This window comes from Ceratosolen solmsi, unplaced genomic scaffold, assembly GCF_000503995.2.
Source record: "Ceratosolen solmsi marchali unplaced genomic scaffold, CerSol_1.0 scaffold10, whole genome shotgun sequence".
In the NCBI taxonomy this organism is placed as follows: Eukaryota; Metazoa; Arthropoda; class Insecta; order Hymenoptera; family Agaonidae; genus Ceratosolen; species Ceratosolen solmsi.
This window is the reverse complement of record NW_011948412.1, coordinates 519,038-540,370: the sequence shown is the minus strand read 5'-3', so window position 1 is coordinate 540,370 and position 21,333 is coordinate 519,038. Positions and strand designations below refer to the sequence as shown.

Sequence of the window (21,333 nt, the reverse complement as noted above, 5' to 3'; positions counted from 1 at the left end):
ATGTCTATTTGTAATTATATTTATAAATATATATAAAGAAATATTCTAAAACAAATGTAATGATGCTTGTATCTTGACATATATCTACTTATGTGATGAGAAATAAGCGATGATAAAATTACGCTAAGCATTGTTTGTGTGGTTTTAAATTCACAGATATTAAATATGTAATTTTCATTAACTTTTCAAGTGAAATTAATTTTTTTTAAAGAATTTAAAAAATTTTAAATAATCTGATTTTCTAAAGAAAGATAATCATTTTATTATAGCTCTAATAGAAAATTTATTTGTTAGAACTTTAATTTAATTGAAAAGAAATTTTAAACCTTTTGAGGAATATTTTCCAATATTATTCAAGTCCATAATTTTTATTTAAAAATTAAAATAAAACAGTTTGTAATTGTAATGGATTTATATATTATTAAATATTTTGCACAAACTTACATTTAAAAGACTGTTGCTTTAAACGCGATATATATACTGCAGTTCCGGAAAAGGAGACAGAGAAATATATGCGTGAGAGGAGTGAAACCCTTAAAAAGTGGATAAAAGTAGAAGAAAGCTTCTAAGAAAAGTTAGAAACTATTAAGAAGGCTAGGAGGTAGTCACTGACAAGTAGTGTTAAATTCAAAGTAACAATATGAAACGATATTAATTGAAAAGCAGCAAGAAAATAGTAAGTTTTTCAAGTTATATAAATAATTTTAATAATACATAACCATTTAATAATTTCCATGATTTTACAATATCATCAATATATAAGAGTCAATAAAATTAAAAGCAATTAGCAAAAAATATATTGTAAAAATGCACGATACAAAAATATTAAAATTACTCAGTAAAGTTTAAATTGAAAAAATGTACGATAGACAGTGGCTACCCACATGAATGAATATTAAATATCAATGGCTGAAAAATGCAAGGTAAAAAGATAAACAAATATAAATGAAAAAATGTATAAATTTATTTAAAAAAAACATCAAATGATCATAGGAAGTATTAAAATGAAAATATTAATTATTAATGAATTTGTAATTTACTAACGACATTAACTACTGTTTTTTATTTCATATATTACTAAGTATTTTTTTATATTTTAAACGGCCTTCCACTACTATATGTTATAACTATGTGTTGTACTATGTGTTATCACACATTAGGAACAATTATTAAAAATTTTCTCATTTAAAGAAATAAAATTAGATTTAATACAGTTTTATTTAATATATATTTAATACATATTTAAAACAGTTTCATGATCGTATAGTTTACTTTATTGCCATTTTAATGAAGAATATTAAAATTTCTTTTTTTATTTTTTCAATTTTTTTCAATTATAAATATTTATTTTCATGATATATATATTTTTTTAATTATATTTTTTAAATTTATTTTTATTTATTTTGTTGATTAATCTAATATTTATTTTTCACCAAATGCTATTTATATTTTATGTTATATATTTCTATACATATCTTTATTAATTATTTTGAATTAGTTAGAAGTTAGATATTAATTTATTACATTGAATTTACTTACCATAATTTCATTTTAATTAATTTTTGTATTTATTATATTTATTTTATTTTATAAATATTTAAAAAAAATTATTTTATTTTTATTTTTTCTTTCATATATATTAATTAATTTCATATAATATTTTGTAACACATATATTCGTATACAAATTATTTATTATTTATTTTTACTTTTTTCATTTGAATTTGTTTTTATAATCATTCAGTTTTAATAATTCTCTTTTTTCTATTATATTTATCGTATAATTTCTAGATATTTTCCATTTCAAAAATAAGGAAATTAAGATGTACTGTTGTTTAGAATATTTAATAATAAGCACGTGAATGGTGATTATAACATAAGATATATTTTTCTTATATTTGGAAATTTTTATGATTTAAAAATTTATCTTTAAATCGTATGTACCATTTTTCATATATCAATTATCATACGCCATGGATTCCAAGAAAATAGAATTAATAATCATATAATTATTGTACAAAAATGGTAATTTATATATATATATATATATATATATATATATATATAATAAAATTTGAACCATTCTAAAATGTAACAATTAAATGTACATTTTATATTTTTACATAAACCCGAGGTTGTATTAAAAAATTAGAATACGATAGTAAAACAATATAATTGTAAAAGTATGCGTTTGAAATTGTTATTTATAATCGAAAATTTATGGATTATTTTATTATCATTGCTTCCATATAGAGTATTCTAAGAATTTCGATATAAACTCAGCGATATTATAAGAAGAATTTTCTTATTAAAAAATGCAATTTATAAGATCGATTTTATATCTACCTAGTCTTCTTAACTTTTAGAAATTATTGAAAAGAATAATTTCGTTATTATAATATTAAAAAACGGTGATTTATAATTTTATAAACTAATATGAAATAAGAATTACTTTATAAATATTTATAAAATCTTATTGTAAATATATGTCCCCACTATATTGAAAGATGATTAATTTTAAAAATATGAAAATGCGAACAAATGCATAATCATTTTTAATATTTACAACATGAAATATATATTAAAGTTAAATTATTAATAATTTATCTTACAGTATGGTACATAAAAAATAACAAAAATATTTTATAAAACAGGTAGTAAAAAAGTATATCAATAAGTGTACATGTTATTCAAATATATTGACAAATACGGATTACATAATTTTTAAGATAGATTTTAGAGCCGAAGAAAGGGTTGAATTAAGAAAGAATTCTCTACTCAAGAAACTGTTTCCCATACATTTTATCACGATAAAATAAAAATGATAGATATCAGGACAATAAAATGAAAATTAATAGACTTTGAAGATTATATTAAAATAATTTTTTATTAAGTAATTATACACTACATTTCCATGTATTAGAATTTTATACTATAAATGAAAGATACTTTTCCATTTTGAAGATGTATTCCTCGATAGCTGGAAGGTGGTTGTAGGTCATATTCTTAAAAAAAAATTATTCCAATTAACTGAATCAGCTAGGAAAATGTCTCATTTTATGTTTTTTAGTACTTTCATTGTAATGATGTAATTTTATGGGGAACAAATATTTTATCATTTGATTTTAATTTAGATTTTTCTTTTTACATTATAATTTAATTCAGATATACCTTATTTATAAAGAAATTCTTCTTCTATTTTTATATTTGTTTGTAATAAATATATTGTAAGGAATGACACTCAATAAAATATTATTTGTATATGAAAATGTGTATCCGCGCGTACAGCTCTACATGTACGTATGCGTGAGTAATTTCATAAATTTATTGTATAACTTGTATTGTTGTTAAAAAGGCATAAATATTTGATTAATTGGATAGAAAACACATTAAAATAACAATAGAAATAATTATTTAAAAAATTTATATTTTATCACTTTTTGGAAAATATTTTTGTTAAGTCAATATTAATCTTAACAAATTTATACATTTTCTGCATAATATCTTCTAATCAAACTTTATAGTAAGAAAGTATTAAGAAAGTTGATTTTCTAAGTCTATGAAAATTAAAAATTTCAAGGTTTCAAATTTTGTGTTCTATATATGACTTTGAAAGTACTTATATAATATATTACTGTTAATAGAAGATAATAAAGAGAGCAGTTTAAACTAAATTTTTTAAATATATAAAATATGTAATACAAGAAAAAATGTATATAATATTGTAATGAATTATATTTTTAATTAGTTTTATTATGCTTTTAATTACTTTTATTAAAAAATATATTAAAGATCATATGTAATTAAGTTTCTATTAAACACTTCAATTATGTTTTAGATGAGTAATATGACTCGATATCTAAATTTATCAAAACAATACAGTTTAAAAGAAGTAAATGAAGATGAACAATATATTCCTTATAATGAACGACCAGAAACATATATTGTACCAATACTATTTTTCTTGATTTTGGTGGTTGGTATCGCCGGTAATGGAGTACTAATCTTCATGTTATTACGAAATGCAAATATGAGGAATATTCCAAACACATACGTTCTTTCGTTAGCTATGGGAGACCTTTTGGTAATATATAAATTATAAAATTAGTAATATTAAAATATTGTATTATTAATATAATATTGTATTAATGTTATAATAATTCTATAAAATTATGATATTAAAATTAATTTTAATAATGGTTTTATGAATAATTTTTACATTAAAACATTTTTGCATAACATAATTAACACTATAACAAGATTTTCACAGAAACAGTTATTTATTATTTGTTTTTTGTTTTTTACGTTATTCCTTTTAAAACTTAAATAATTATCATATGTCTTAAAATACTTATAATAGTTTTATAAATAGCTGCAATCTATGTTTCAAGCAACTTTATATACTGCTTTATTCTACGTATACTATACTTTGAAAAATATCACACAACATTAACAAATAGTTTTTCATTCTTTATTTTTCCATTCTACTGTTGTAAAAAAGTAAAGAATATTGAAATAGATTTTGATACAATAAGATAAAAATAATGAGAATATTTTAATTCTTAATTTGTGTTAAATTGTTTTGTTGCAATAAATGGTCAAATTTTGTAATAATATAATTATTTTTTCATTAAATATATTCTCGCTTAATAAATCAAACAAGAAATATTATATCAATATTATAGTTATAGATAATAAAAAAAATTTGAAAAGAAAAAAAAGAATTTCTAATTTGTTGTTTCTTTTCTTTCTCCCCCTTCTATCCTTGTCTCTCTTTCATTTTGTCTTCCATTTTTAATTTAATAGAATTCTCAGATTAAAATTATTTTTAAACTTTATATTCCATATTAAATTTTTCAAAAGAAATAATACAATAAACGTTTTAAAATTTTTATTTGTGTTCATTAAAAAAAAATTAATTTTTAATTAAATCATTCATTAAAAAATAATTACTTTTTAATTAAATCATTTATTGACCAAATGAGAAATTTTTATTTAAAAACAAACAATAAAAATCTTACCATTAAATTATCTAACTCTTTAAATTTAAAAAAGTAAATGAAATTTGTTTATTCCATCAAGTAAAATTACAATTTAAATATACACCTAATAGACTAATAAAAATATTTGTTTAAAAAATATATAATTATCTGCAAATTAGAATTATGTATACTAATACTGTAAAATTACCATAACTATATACATCGATAATCTTTATTCTTATTTCCCAACATGGGCTATCAGACTAAACCTGAAATATAATAATAAAACAGCCATAGTTTATTCCGTAGCTGTGAGTTTAGATCTAATAATTAATCTGCATAAATTATGAAGTAGCCTGAAACAGCAAATAACTTATTTTTTTATAAGATCAATAAATAAATTTGATTATATTCTATTGAACAATACGGTAAGAATTATTAAAATGTATTATTTAAAATTTAAATTATATACAAAAAAATTAATAATTTATATTTGTATAGTTAAAATATAAATAAATATATAAAGAGAGAGAGAGAGAGAGAGAGAGAGAGAGAGAGAGAAGCACATACATTCGAATGCATTAATATACGTGCAATATGTCACTTCAGCATTATTAAAGTACTTCTCAATTTTCCTTAAAAAAAAAAACAGAATAAAAGGAGTGACAGAGATTTAAATTTTGGTTCTGTTTACTTACGTAATAATATATTAAAGCACTATTACAATTAATAATTGTTTAATTATTTATGTATTTAAAATATTTTTACAACAAAAATATCATTGAAACTGAAATATAAATTTAGTTAAAAGTTATTTATATATCTATTTATATATTATTTATATATATACAAATAAAAATGTCAGAAATTTTATCTAATTGTTAAAATTATTTCTAAATATAAAATTTGTGTAATTTTATTAGGTATTGATAACTTTTATTTAAAAATAAATTAATAAATACTCAGTTATCTAATGAAATAAAGTAATTTTTCTTAGCTTTCACGTATATATTAATTGTAATGCATATTTAGAAGTTCGTCAAATCGCAGTAATCGTGATTTCTCGAATGTACACATTTGATTTATGTTTAATTTTAAAATGTACTTAAGGCGATGTAAAACATATTTATATAATGTCATTATATAAATTTATTTGATTGTTTGCAGCTTTTTTTTACTAATAAATTGGTAAATTGTGTAATATATAATATATGTTATATAATATGTGTTATATAATATATAACATAACAAATTTTAATGCACATATCTTTTATAAATTATTCTGTTGATTTAGGGTTTTAATTATTTTATATGTAAATATTCTTTATGTATATTAACTACTGTAGGTAATCTTGACCTGTGTTCCGTTTACGTCAATACTCTACACGATTGAATCTTGGCCTTGGGGTCTCACTGTTTGTAAATTATCTGAATGCGTTAAGGATATTTCCATAGGTGTGTCGGTATTTACTCTCACTGCATTATCAGCTGAAAGGTGAATCATTTTATTATAATACATAATTAAAATATTTCATATTTTTTTATTATCTTTTACCAGTTACAATATCAAATTATAACATGTTATATTTTAATGTATTTTATCGTATATTTCATTATATATTATACAAGAATTACATATATCTATATATATATATATATATATATATAGATATAGATATATATTACATACATATATATTTATTTATTTCGGTTATCCATTATTTTTGCACAGTTATGTATTATAAGATATTAAAACGTAAGCAAATATAATTTATATTTTTATGATACCTACCGGTACTTTAGTATTATTGTAATTAAATTAATTTTATAGAAAAATTTATGTTGGCAAAAGTACTTTTTACCACATTTATGACTTATACTTTATCATTTTAATTGTTAATAAAATATACTTTATCTGTCTACCCATGTGATTTAATATGCAGTAAATATATTAAAATAAAATATTTATATATAAATAAAATTAAAAAATTTATATATCAAGGTGGATGGATTACACCTTACCACCGGTTTAATATCGATGGGGGGGGGCTAATGAATGAATTCAGTGTAAACGCAATTGGTTTTAGTGTCTTTTATTTAAGGTGTTGTTACATAGGTTGTTGTTGTTGTTACCGATCGTTATGAGAATTGTTGAGCTCGTCGTGAATTAACAGTTGACCATAAAATATAGAACGTCGTCGGGGAGTACAAGGCTAGGACTGTGTTCATAGTATTGGGTACGCGTTTTGAGTTATTATTTATGGGAGAGAATAGCAAGAGTCGCGAATCCGTGGCTGCATTATTCGGCGATTGTTAGTGGTGAATCTCAAGAAATGAATTGGTGGGGAATATTAAACATTATCGGCGCCCTCTTCAGCGGTCTGACAAGAATCAAGTTGCAGAGGCCTGACCGATAATATCGACGCTGTGCCGCAGTAATGAGTGTGACCAGACAGTATCGGCGCCTTCTTCAGCGGTCTGATAATAATCAAGTTGCAGAGGCCTGACCGATAATGTCGGCGATATGTCGTAATAACAATAAATAATGATAAGTAGCTTGCTAGAGATGCCAGTCTATGATGTCGCCTTCAAGGCGGCCTGTATTGTCATTTTGCGAAGGACGCACCGATAGCTGGCTCGCAATATAGAATAAATAATTTAAATAATGAGTATACCTTGCACGGATTCCCTTAGACGTGTATAACGTGCACTGGTACGACTACCACTAATTTCACTTGACTTACTCAATAAGACTTATTTTCTTCGCCGTTCATTACTCCTTATATATGATTGCGTACATTTATCGTTGTAATTCTTGGAAGCTTTGGTGAATTCTCGGAAGGCAAACTTTAGTACGTTCGAGAATCTTCTTTTGGTGCTATGCGGATATAGCATAAGGCTTGAATTTCAACGAGAATTTTCGTAAGGAATAATTCAAATATTACGCTTTAATGTAGATATAATGTATCGGAATAATATTATAATAAACAATAAATTTTTGTTGTTGTTGGGTAGTTCAATCCTGAACACATATATTATAAAGAATATTGAATTTGTATGAAAATAATAATTCATTTATAACGTATTTATATATACAACGAAAATGTTCGATTTAAAATATAATCTTTAATACTTGAAAATAACGTGTTTGAAGAATTAAAAAAGAAATACTTCTAATTAACAAAATTTTTGGTTTATCTTTAATAAATTTCTCTATTTTTATATACCAAGAGATTAAATTAATTTGTACTTTGTAAGGAATAAGTAATATTCTGAACAAAATTATGAATACAACTTTATAAATTGATAGTTAATGTTAAATTGATTGGCTACATTTTCAATAGACTTGTTAATTGAATAAAGATAAAAAAAATAATTAGAGTAAACTTTCAGATACTATGCTATTGTAAATCCAATTCGGCGACACATAGCGGGAATGTCACCCAAACCGTTGACGATCTTAACTGTGAGTTTAATTTGGATACTGGCAAGTATACTAGCTATGCCCTCGGTGCTCTTCTCTCACATATCATCTGAAGCTATAAATGGCAATTACAGTATCACTATCTGCAATCCTTTCCCGAAGGAATTTGGTAATTTATAGTAACTTTCGAATATGTATTTTTTTTAGTAAAATCTTTTGCTTATTAAACTGTATCCTTATCTTTTTCAATTTTTTTACTTCTTTTCTATTTTGTATTTAATTGAAATTTTTCTTAAAACTTATGTTATTAATAAATTTTAATGGAAACTTCCAATTTTTAATAGAAAACTTAAATGTGAATAAGGATATAATGAACTTTTTGCAAAATTAGTTGTTCCAAATTATACACACAGATGTTAAATTGTTTGGAAAAATGAAAATAGGTATTATTTGATCGAATCGACGTACGTAAAATACTAAATTTATTAAAATTAAGAAACTGTAGGTTTAATTTAATAAAAAAGAAAAGTTATACGTTTATATAATTTTCAAATACATTCACGATTTTATAAAAATAATTTTAATATTAACTCACGGACATATAATAGAATTTTGATAAAATTATCACATTTAAAAATGTGAATTGTTACATTTTCAAAAAAAAATTTGTTTATATTATAAATATATAATTTTATATTATATTATAAATTTACTTTCAATTATAAATTAGACTAATACATTTTAATAGATATAAATTTGGTATATGATGATTTTTGTTTAACTGATGCTTAAATGGTCTCAATTATAAATTAGTATTATAGTAATTTTATATGACTAACTTTATTTAGATTAATAACTTAAAAGTTGAAAAAAACTTAAAAAATGAGTATATTATTAATATGTATATTAATAATTCTATAAAATACAATATAATACAATATAATATTTACCTACATATATATATTTATTATAGTATTTACAGCTGTCAAATTAAAATAAAATAGCCCAATAAAGAAATAATAATGACTCACTGAAATTAAAGACGTTTTATATATAAACAATTCAAATTTTTATTTGTTATAATTCATATAAATATTCAAATACAATTCCCATATATAAACACAATATTATAAATCATTTCTGATATAAGAATATGAAATTAGATTATAAAATACAAAACATTAATCATAAGTATAAATTTTAAACAAAGCTATTATAATTATAAATGTATTTTTTTACAATTAACCTATTATTCATGCGATACCAACACAATTTTTTATTTAGAAATCAGATTTCTTACTATTAGTAATAATTTTCATTAATTATTCATATGAATCCAGGATAAATGTAACTTGTGTCGTGAATTTCTCTTACAAAGGTCAAATTGCTCTATTGTCGAACACATTATAAAACTAAACTTTATGTAATTTAAATATTAATAAAAATAAAACCTAATATCATTTCTTTATAATAAAATTTGTATTGAATAACGATGATTATAAATAAAAAAAATAATAATAAATTTGATTTTTAAAAATTACATACTCATATTAAATGTACAAACGGTCCAACAAATTAATTAATATAATGTAATATTATTAACATAATACAGTTTTATTGATATACTGGAACATAATTGATAATATTGAATTAATATAATTTAATTAATACAATAATATGAAATAAATATATAAATATAGTTGGTGCCTTATATAAAAATATCGTGACATATTTTATAATATATTTAAAATCTTATAATCTTTGTTTTTACTTTACGAACGTATTTTAATTAGAAAATTATGAAGAATTATTATATTTCAAGCATATTCTATTATTTATGTTGAATGACAACATATATTTAGACTAATTATTATGTGTATATTAACCTACAGGTATAGAGTATTTCTTTCTTTTTTTAGAATTAAAATAGTACTAAATTATATTGTAATAATATATCATTTATTAAAGATTTATATATTATATTTATTTATATATTATATTATTTATATATTATATAATATATAATATATATTAATTTATATATTATAAATTATTTTCTTTCTTATATTTTATTTTTTTTAATATGGAAATTAAGCACCATTTAGACATTATAATTTAAATCGTATATTTAAATAAAAAATTTTCACTAATGGTATTTTATTTTTTTTAATTAACATGTATTCTTATGGTTATTCCAATAATTTAAGACTCAAAATAAATTAATGAATCAGTTTTACTATATTACTAAATTACTAGATTTTTATTTTATTATCTAAATTTTAATCTTATAATGTAATTAAAAATTACAGTAATTCATGAATAAATCTTGTTGATTATTTTCTTTAAAATTTTTAAATCTATGTTATTATGCTATTATTTATATACTATAATTTCTTTGATTTTATCTGTCACAATAATTTAATTGAATTGATTTAAAAACTGTATTTTCAAACATTATAAATATCATATTTAAATTACATACATCTTATAACATGTACTATGTATATGTTATAAGAATCTGGTTAAACACATCACACTTCAAAGTATAGGGATAATGTGATCACGTCGAAATACTCTTTTTGTGTTAGATACTATTATAATAAACTCTGAAAAGAATGGAACAGTCAAGAAACTAGTACAATCAGTAGAGCATAAAGATCTTTTTCTAATATTCGTAATAAAGATCCTTGCTAATTTTAAAGCAAAAGATAATTTTCGATATCTACAAGTATTCGATGGGAATTCATAATTCAGTAAAGAGACTAACCCTGCTAGCTAATGGCAATCCTAACATACAGCTACATTGTGAGCTCAGTCACTATATTTTCAAACAACTACTCTGATAAATTGTATCTCGCTCAATCTAACATTCTTGATAATATCTTTGATAATATCTTTGATATTTATTTAGTAACATTGGGGTTATTAATAACAAGTTCATATTTGAGTAGTCGGTGAGCAAAAGCAGGCTTTCTTAAATAAGTTCTAGAAATTTGTTTCGTTAATGGTACCTTCATGGTTATAAAAACCGGTAATCATATAACACTGCGGCAAATGAAATTGACGAAAAGTTCATTTCAGATTCAAGATTCGCGTTAATCAATATTCGAAAAATCCATAGCATTAAAGAAGATTCCACTGAATCCTTACGGATTATTTACTAAATTATAAAAATCTTGAAGAGATCACATATTTTTAGTATTCTTAATGTACAGAACATATTTTTTCGTATGGCTCTATAATTACGTAAAAATATCATCAATAACCAACATCGTGAACAGAAGTACTTTCTAATAGTATGGATTGGATTATAAATATTTTATATCAATAAATATAGATCACTGTATAAGCTTTACAATTTCATTTTTAAAAATATCAAATATATTTTGTAAATATATAAAAAGAAATTCGTATTATTTAAATGTATATAATATTTAATAATATGTTCTAAATTTTTAGTATACAATGAAAAACTATTAAAACTCTTTAAATTAAAATGTATGATTGACATAATTTTCAATAAAAATCAAGGCTATATGTGATTTAAGAACAAATTATTCTTTTGCATTTCAATACTAATTAAAAAAGCTTATTATTTATAAAGTTTATTCTGATTCCACAATTTTAAAAGTAATTTCATGATAGACAATAGGATGCCGTTATCACTCGCATATAACATCTTGTAATAAATTGCAGTTTCGCATATTTTTGATAAAATATTAAAACATAAAGTATCAAAAATTAGTATTGCAGGTACAAATGAAGTAAATCAATAATCTTATAAATATAAATTAGCTTAAACTACTTCATATAAATAAGTGTATATCAACAATAATATAATTTAAACATTAGGTAAATTTTATTATATGTTATTTAATATGCACGTAAATATGGAAATTATGTTTATTTGTATCTCTGAAGTTATAAAACTTTTCTACAATATTAACACAATATTATTTAATTATACGAATCAAAATAAATTATAAAATGTTTTAAATACGGAAGTCAGATTTAGTGAAGTAAAAATTAAATTCAATTTATTGTACGAATCAAATATAAATATCATTTTTACAAGAAATAGTAATATTTTATCTTTAATAAATTGTACCTGAAGTTTTCTGCCAAATCTTATATTTCATTACTAATTATCAATTTTATAGTTATTATACTTCTTTAATATAATATTAATTTAATATAATATTATCTGTTTGTGTATAATATGATGAATTGTAAAATATTTATATATTTTTACTTTGATAAGAAACGTCTTTTGTACCTGTCAAATTAGTTTAAAAAATTATTAATCTTAAATTCCTGCATGCCAATAATTCTAACTAGAAGTTTGTTTAAATCATCACAAATTCTTCTTAAAGGTTTAATATATTTACTAAGTTTAACTGTAAAAATGAGATATATTATTTTGATTCTTATAATGGGTCTAATAATAATGTTTCTCAAAATTATAATGAATAAAAAGATAATAGCACCTTTTTTTATTTATTAATTAAAGGTCCGTGTTATGAGAAGAGTATAGTACTTTTAAAATTTCTTATTTATTACGCAATACCACTTTGTATAATATCAGGATTTTATTTGGGTATGGCTCATCATTTGGAACTCTCAACAAGAAATATACCAGGAGAACAACCGGGAGCACCACGTCAATATGAACAAATACGGGCACGGAAAAAGGTTAAATAAAAGAGAAAAATCGTATTTCATTGTTTTATTAAAAGTAATTCATAAAATTAATTTTATTAGTTATTATTAAAAATCCAAATTAACTTAAATTTTCACTTTTTTTACTGTTAAATATAAAAAATTCGTCTATGAAATTCATTCTATGATAACAAAATTAAAGTTTTATAAAAAAAAATGTAAGAGTTGAAATTTAAATATATTTTTCAAATATTCGAGAAAAATTTAAGATAATAATTAACTAATATAAAAATTATTCGGTTGTATAAAAAGACTCGTTTTGATAATATAAAATGAATAAAATTTAATAATTCATTTAATATTTTATTTTTTGTTACCATTAAATGCATAATATATACTAATTGAATTAATACATTGAAATGAATATTACTATGGATTTCAGTTGGGAAAAATAGTGGTAGCATTTGTAATTATCTTCTTCATCTGCTTTCTACCGTACCACATATTTATGCTATGGTTTCACTTTTACTCTGCATCTCGAGAAGCCTTCAACGAATTTTGGCATGTTTTTCGTATAATAGGCTTTTGCTTGAGCTTTATCAACAGCTGTGTAAATCCTATTGCATTGTATTTTATTAGCAGCACTTTTCGAAAAAAGTGAGTATACTATAGTATAAATAATTTTGAATGTTTTAATACTGAATGTCAAATTGAAATGAATTTACAAAGTGAGTGTAACATAAAAATTATGTGTCATGAATATTCCCCAGCATTATTTAACAATTGGTAATTATGCGCAGCTTAATTCATATTAAAAATTTATGTACAGATTTATGCACTTTTTGTACTTCAAAATCTTCATTTTAAAATAATTTCGATTAATTTAAACAAAAATAAAAAAATATAATTAAATAAAATATTTATTCTGCAGATGTAAGTACTTCTCTAAGAAATTGTAATTATTGGATATCTTAATATTAGTATTATGATTATTATATTGAAGCTTGTTGATGTTATAATATTTTAATAATATTTTTATAGTATTATTATTTATATTAATTTTATTATGATATTTATAAAATATTTATTATACTTTTTAAATTTTATGTAAAAAATGACATTTTCATTTATTAAAATAGTATCAAATGCATATTATAAAAATCTCATAAAAAATCTAGTCTCTATTATAATAATTAAGTATATCAACAATGTAAAGTTATCATTAATCGTCTTTATAAACTATTAATAAATAATAATAATTATAATTTTTTTAATTTACTGATTATAAATAATTTATAAATAAACTGTTATGTATATAATGTATACAAAACTTTAAGTTTAAACGAACTTGAACTATAAAATGAACTTCTTTAATATTTAAAATCTCAAAATCACGCCTACATTTATAGTGTATTATTATGTAGATAGTATTATAAATACATTGAGACAAAGGTAAAATATTCTTATCGATCTTGATCTTCTTTTTCTTAAAATATTAAAATTTATATTCAATTTTATACAAGATTATTATGAGCTTAATTGTACTCAAACTTTATTTGAAAAAATTCATGTAAAATCGAAGGTACGATTAATAAAAATAGTATTCATTATTAATTTAAATTGATAGCTATAAGTAAATTTATTAATGAAATTAGCTTATAAAAATGTTTATATCAAATATACATTGTCTTACGTAAAGCATTTAAAATCTATTTATAAATCAATGATTAATTATTATAAAAATATAATAATTTCATTTTAAATAAAAAATAATTGTATATTTTTTAATATTATAAAATGCAACTAATAAACTGGATATTATTTTTTTTTAATTAATCTAGCATTTAATATATTACTTAAATTATATTTGATATAATTTTTTTAGCACGATAGCATATTATATAAAAAGGTATTGAATAGATTGAATTTTAAACGTTATTCAAAGTATATATAACTGTTCGGGATTGAAGCCGTTTAAGTAGAATTTAAAATTGAGGAAAGTACAAGCTCCCGGACGCTCACATTTGTAAACACGATTTAGCGAATCCGGGAATTTTCCTACACCGTAAATTAGAATATACGACAATATTTCCGCATAGAAGCGCCGATGAAGCTTCTAGAACATTCCAAGGCTGTGTCCTTCGATGCTTCTAGAATATTCCAGATCTTCGTTCTCTGACGTCACGACAATTTTCGGCATAGCAACAGGCATCGGCACTGCTGTCGGCGTTGCAAGCTGCTACGCGAATATTTAAGAGCAGCGCGCCACGCACCGTGGCACTGTTTTTTAACATCCACTCAGACGCCACACACCTGGCTCACTGTAATTCTACTACTCGCTCACTCATCTGTTATTATTAATCTATCTAGTATCAGTTATCAATTACGATTACGAAACTCAACCACAAGCCTGGCAATCGAACCACACATACGTGTGCATAATTAACAGAATCTGCAATAACAAGTTCGTAATAAAAAAAGTGCGCCAGATACACAATCACCAAAGTATACGCTGACGATATTTCATAAGGTACACCTTTATTTTGTACCAGCTAGTCACCCTTACAACATCTGCGTAAACTCAATACTCAACATCCACAGTAAATTCCATAGCATCAAGGACACAAGGAAGCACCTTCATCACTGCAAAACAATACCTCTCTCTCTCTCTCTCTCTCTCTCTCTCTCTCTCTCTCTCTCTCTCTCTCTCTTACTTGAAGCAATCAACAAAACTTAAACAAACAAACAAAAACTTAAACAAAACATAATTTAAATAATTTGAAAAAAACAGTAGCTCATCTCAGCATTCGTCGAGCATAAGAAAGGCTTTGAATTCCAGCCGCCGCAATCAACTTTTCTTAAAGATTCTTTCCAGATTTTTTCCTTACAGAACTTGAATGTACATAAATAAGACTCTTAGAATTCATGAAATAATTCATATTCAAAGATGATTTTTGATAATCTTTCTGTATAAAAAAATTTAAATAGACCCATTTAATGATTTGAAATTAAATAAATAAATACATTAATATCTAAGTTTATCAAATTTAATAAACCAATATGAAAGGAAATTTGCTAGATTAAAATAACTATTTAATGTAATATTATATTATGCTTCTTTAATAATTAATTTAAAAAAAATTAAAATATTACCTTTATTATTGTTGTTTGTTTAGAATTAATTAAAAGACCACGAGGCGTTATGTGGGAGAGATGTGCGGGCAAGTGGAAGGGATAGAGTTTTTATTCAATATTTAACACATTTGTTTGTTGTGCTGTTTATTTTGTTTAATTTAAAAATACAGGAATGATTCTTGTTGATGAATTCAATCGATGAACTCTTGGGATTCTGAGGCAGTTGACACTTGGCGTTAGTATGCACGTCGTTCAGAGGTATTAGATTGTAAGTTTCCGGATCCTCGTGACGTATTGCGGAAATATTGTAGGACACTCGAAAATAAGACGTAGAATATTCGAGAATTTGCAGAATCAATGTTTACAAACAAAAGAGACGGCTTATACTTCTCACAGTTTTAAGTTCCTGGAAGATGCTCCAATCCCGAACATTGTTTTGAAAGAATATTAATTAAGATAACAAATTCTTAATAATAATGTAATTATTTAAATAGTCCATAAAATAGCTAAGACTTACATATACTATTATATTCAATAATGAATTTTATAAATGCACGACATTATTTTAATCTGATATACATATATATATATATAAAATCAGTGTGTTAAATTTATTATATGATTAAAGAAAGTATAGATATTTATTCGTTTACTGCATTAGAAATTATTATGATACTTTCTTAAATCTCATAACGTATTAATATCAGATTTTTAAATATTAAAGGATCTATTGTACTCTGATTTTACGTAATATTGACTTTCTATAAATCTTAATTTTTATTTGCAAAATAATACACTGATGAAAAAAAAATATAAAAGACACATTATGTTACATAAAAGTTAAATAGATAACATATATTAGATGGCGATATAAAATACATTAAATTTTTACAAGTTGTAACAATTACTTAAAACATATATTAATCGCTGTTAAAAATATATATATAAGCATATACCTATTGAAATAATACATTTTGATTTTAAAGTCTTCTAAATCATTTTACGAAATAAACTTTTTGTTGAGCAAAGAATTCTTTAAAATGTCGAATAAAATAAAAATAATAAGTAATATTTGTAATAATATATAATATAAAATATACGAGCAATATAAAAAGTATAAATAAAATTTTTGCTTAAATAATTTTACTTAATTTCTACTTAAATAGAAATTTATACCTTCAAAAAGTTATTTACAATTACTTATTGTAATTTTTTTTTAATTAAGAATACTGAATTTATATTTGAATAATATTATCAGTATTTTATAGTATACTAATAGAAATTAATATAAAAGTGTGAATGACTGTTTCTGTTATATAATAAAGCTAATAAAACTTTATATATTTAACATTTCATATTTATTATAGTTTGAAAATTATTAACTTATTATTTATACTTAATCTGAAAACTTTTAATTTTTTGTTTTTAATATTTATTTTTAATATTTATGTTTTAAAATATGATATTTAATCTTTAAATCAATTTTTTATTTATTTTATTTTTACTAAATTTATTACATTAATACAATTAATAAAAATAGATCTAATTAAACTTTTTCTCTGATTTTAACTGTATATATATATATATTATGCATTAACAACATTTTCAAAATACATTGGATCTAAAACCATGAAACTGATTTATTCATTAATTAAATTATAATTCAATATTTATTCGCGCTTGGAATTTTTATATGTAAATACAAATTTGTTATAAAAATATCAATATTAATGATTTTCAAGTATAGTATATAATTTATAGTGTAAATATTATTTACTAAATAATTAATAATGATATATATATAAATTGTTTATGTTATTGTAATATATATAATATATATTTTGGAACTCTCATTTTAGGTTTAATAGATATCTTTGCTATTGTTTACCTGTTGCGAGAAGAGTTGCTATTGATCAAAGATTTCCAAGAGTAAGGGCTGAAGCAAGCATTCTTTATGAAACGAGTTTTAACTCAACTTATAGAAGGCATACGCAAGAATCTACATCAAGTATATTACATTTTGCAAGTGATAACAAAGCAACTTCAGGATAATTGTATTAATAAAACCCGATTTTTTTATGACGAAATCGAATGTTTGAAACATTATAAATATAATAATTATCAGTAAATACAGAATTCAAAAATTTGACTACCATTTTGCTTTAAAGATTTTAACATCAATTAAACATATCAAACGATCACTGTTATATTTTTAATAATATAAGATAAAAGATTAAAAAAAAAAATTTTTTAACAAAAATTTCATATTCTCAAATTTCTTTAGATGTTAAAAATGGATTTTAAATAAAACATTGTAAATATAGTTATAAACAAACACAAACTATTTTGATTATACTTTAATTTGAAATTTATTAACAAATAAAAATTTATGAATACAATCAACCAAGAAATATTTTTGATAAGAAATATTGCTCTTATAATATACTTAATATTAATTTTCATTATCATGTTTCTTCAACTGGATAAGTACTTAATGTGTCTAAAATCAATGTAACTTCAAAGAAATTTGTAATGTAAACTAAGTAAGCCTTGACGGTATAAAATATTAATAATTTAATATCATTTTAATACTTTATAATGCTTGTTATTAATGAACAATACAGTACATTATTCGTAATTATTTTTCATTAGCTGACATTAAAAATTTAATTAGTTAATAAGATTTATAAATAAATTGAGTCAAACTAATAATTGAAATTAAATATATTAATTATTTCATTTATATAATTCTTTTATAACATTTCTTTAGACTATTTAGATTGATTTATCATTTTTAGAATTTTTATTTTATTAAAAATATATGAAAACTACACTTTTCATTTTGTGACTAGATCAATCAGTTTGTAATTTAAACATAAGCTAATCTAAAATATTGTATCAAATACTATATATTTTGGGACATCATAAATGATCTGTTATATTCGATATAAATAGTCAATTGTTTTAAAAATTCATAAGCGAAATATTTTACACAATGTAAAAATTAAAAAAATAAATTAATATAAAATATATAAATATAAATACATAAATACAAACAAGTATAAATAAATAGTTTTATATATTTTATATATATTTTACAAATAAATAACTTCTTTTATTAATGAAATTAATTCTTTTAAAATAAAATTAAGAAATATAATTAGAACATAAATAAATTAATCAAAATTTAGAAGTTTTTATGTTGTATTATTTTTTATTCGGTCGTTATTTATTACAACTTTTCTAATGTATTTGGAATTATATGTTTTTTGATACTTTTATACTAAAAAAGTGATTTCAGTTTTATACTGGTTTTATCGTCTTTGCCACAAATTTAATTTGATATAATTTTAATATTCAATTATGATAAGATAGTTGTAATATATTTTAAGGTGCTACTAATGAAATGTTGTATCTATTTAATTATTTTTACTCTATTACATTAATAATATTATTCATATTTTCTAATTTATCATTATTATTACACTTATTTAAACAATTATAATTGATGAGGCATGATATGGTGTAAAGCAATATATTTATGTGTTTGTGTGTGTTTGTGTTAAAATATTCCAAAGTAATTACGATATTTATTCATTTTTATTTTTTAATAAATTCTATTAGTTAAAAAAATTTTGTTAAAATTAAATTCATTATAATTTAAACTATTAATATTTTGAAATTAATAAAGAACAAAAAATATTAAATACCTACTTGTTTATATATATTAATGAAAAATTATTTTACATGTTCACTCATCAGTATCCACAAAACTATACTAATTCGTACATTAATATTATTGAAAGAAATCATATTAATTCTATTTATTCATTATAGAATTTATTATTTCATTCGAATATTTATATCTAGTAATAATTGAATGTATTTTACGATAAAATATTTTATAAAATAATAAAAATTGTCTACGTTTATATAATTGATTTTTATATTTATTTTACTAGTATAAGTATAAAACTTATATATCAATATAAAATAAGAAAATTTTATTTACATAAACTTTTGTATATGTACACATTTAATTATAAATAGTTCTTGAAATAGTTATAACTTTAAATTTAGTAAAAAATATAATATTAATTGCATTTCTAAAAAATTTTTTTAATATTTTTATTTACTTGGTCGAACTCTACTTTGTTATTGATAAAATATATTGCAAATCGGATATCTATAATATATAATAGTCTTTAATTAATTTTATAAAACTAAACTTTTATTTATTATAATAGTTTACAATAGAAAAGTAAAAGAAAATACAAGCAAACAATAATAATAAAATTAAAATATAGAAATCTAATATACCAAATATTAATGTTAAAAAGTTAATGTACTTTCAATAATTGATCTGGAATTTTTCACTGATACATTATAAATATGTGCAATATTAAAATATTGTAAATGTAGTTGTTAATTTCAATTACATACATAAAATAAATTACAAACAAATCGCAAATTAATTAGACTTTTAAAAATGAAAAATAATATATATTATAAAAAATGAAAAATGAATAAAAAATGAACGAGTTATACCATTATTCTACTAAATTATTGATAATAGTGTTTGTTACGTACATAATGGCCAAAATTTACTTGGAAATAAGAAATATAGTATTATAATCAATAAATAATTAATACCTATTTGTTTGAGAATGAGAGACCTTTTTAATACAATAAAACATCTGAAATATTTCCAGTGAATAATTTGCTTATTTACTCTTGCCTATTTTCAAGCGTGCTCATATTTTCCCGGTACGGTAAAATTGATGTGTTTACTGCCAAGAAGACGTAGATTCTGACTGAGTGTCGAATATACGTAAACTAACGAGTACAAACATTTCCTGAAAATTCACTGCAACTCAAAACTCTGCACGTGCAACAACAAGCAACAGGCTTGCGTGCGGACTCGGCCTTTGGGACAATGCTTGCATTGTCTCCAAGTGCGCCGCATCTGGTCGATCGCATCGGAAAAAACGACCACGCCCGAGAGGACCCTTCATCTAGCCAAATTCCAGGAAAGGGAGAGGCGACCAAGAAGAGGTGACCAATAGTAAGGGCTCCCCACTTCCGACACTTTCCCGATTAGCACATTCGGGACTGAGTCCGGAAGGAAGTGGAA

General features: G+C 21.9%; 1 protein-coding gene across 1 annotated transcript in view; it reads left to right on the top strand.

Annotated features, from left to right (window-relative positions):
* Window positions 1–18,263, top strand: part of LOC105363939 (neuromedin-B receptor) — a 52,870-nt gene extending 34,607 nt beyond the window's left edge. Inside the window, exons 2-7 of the mRNA XM_011501765.1 lie at window positions 3,838–4,083; window positions 6,328–6,476; window positions 8,375–8,574; window positions 12,916–13,097; window positions 13,507–13,721; window positions 18,059–18,263. Of these exons, the coding sequence (XP_011500067.1) occupies window positions 3,838–4,083; window positions 6,328–6,476; window positions 8,375–8,574; window positions 12,916–13,097; window positions 13,507–13,721; window positions 18,059–18,251 (1,185 nt within the window). The 3' untranslated portion in view covers window positions 18,252–18,263. The remainder of the gene's footprint in view (window positions 1–3,837; window positions 4,084–6,327; window positions 6,477–8,374; window positions 8,575–12,915; window positions 13,098–13,506; window positions 13,722–18,058) is intronic.
* The last annotated feature ends 3,070 nt before the right edge of the window (window positions 18,264–21,333 follow it).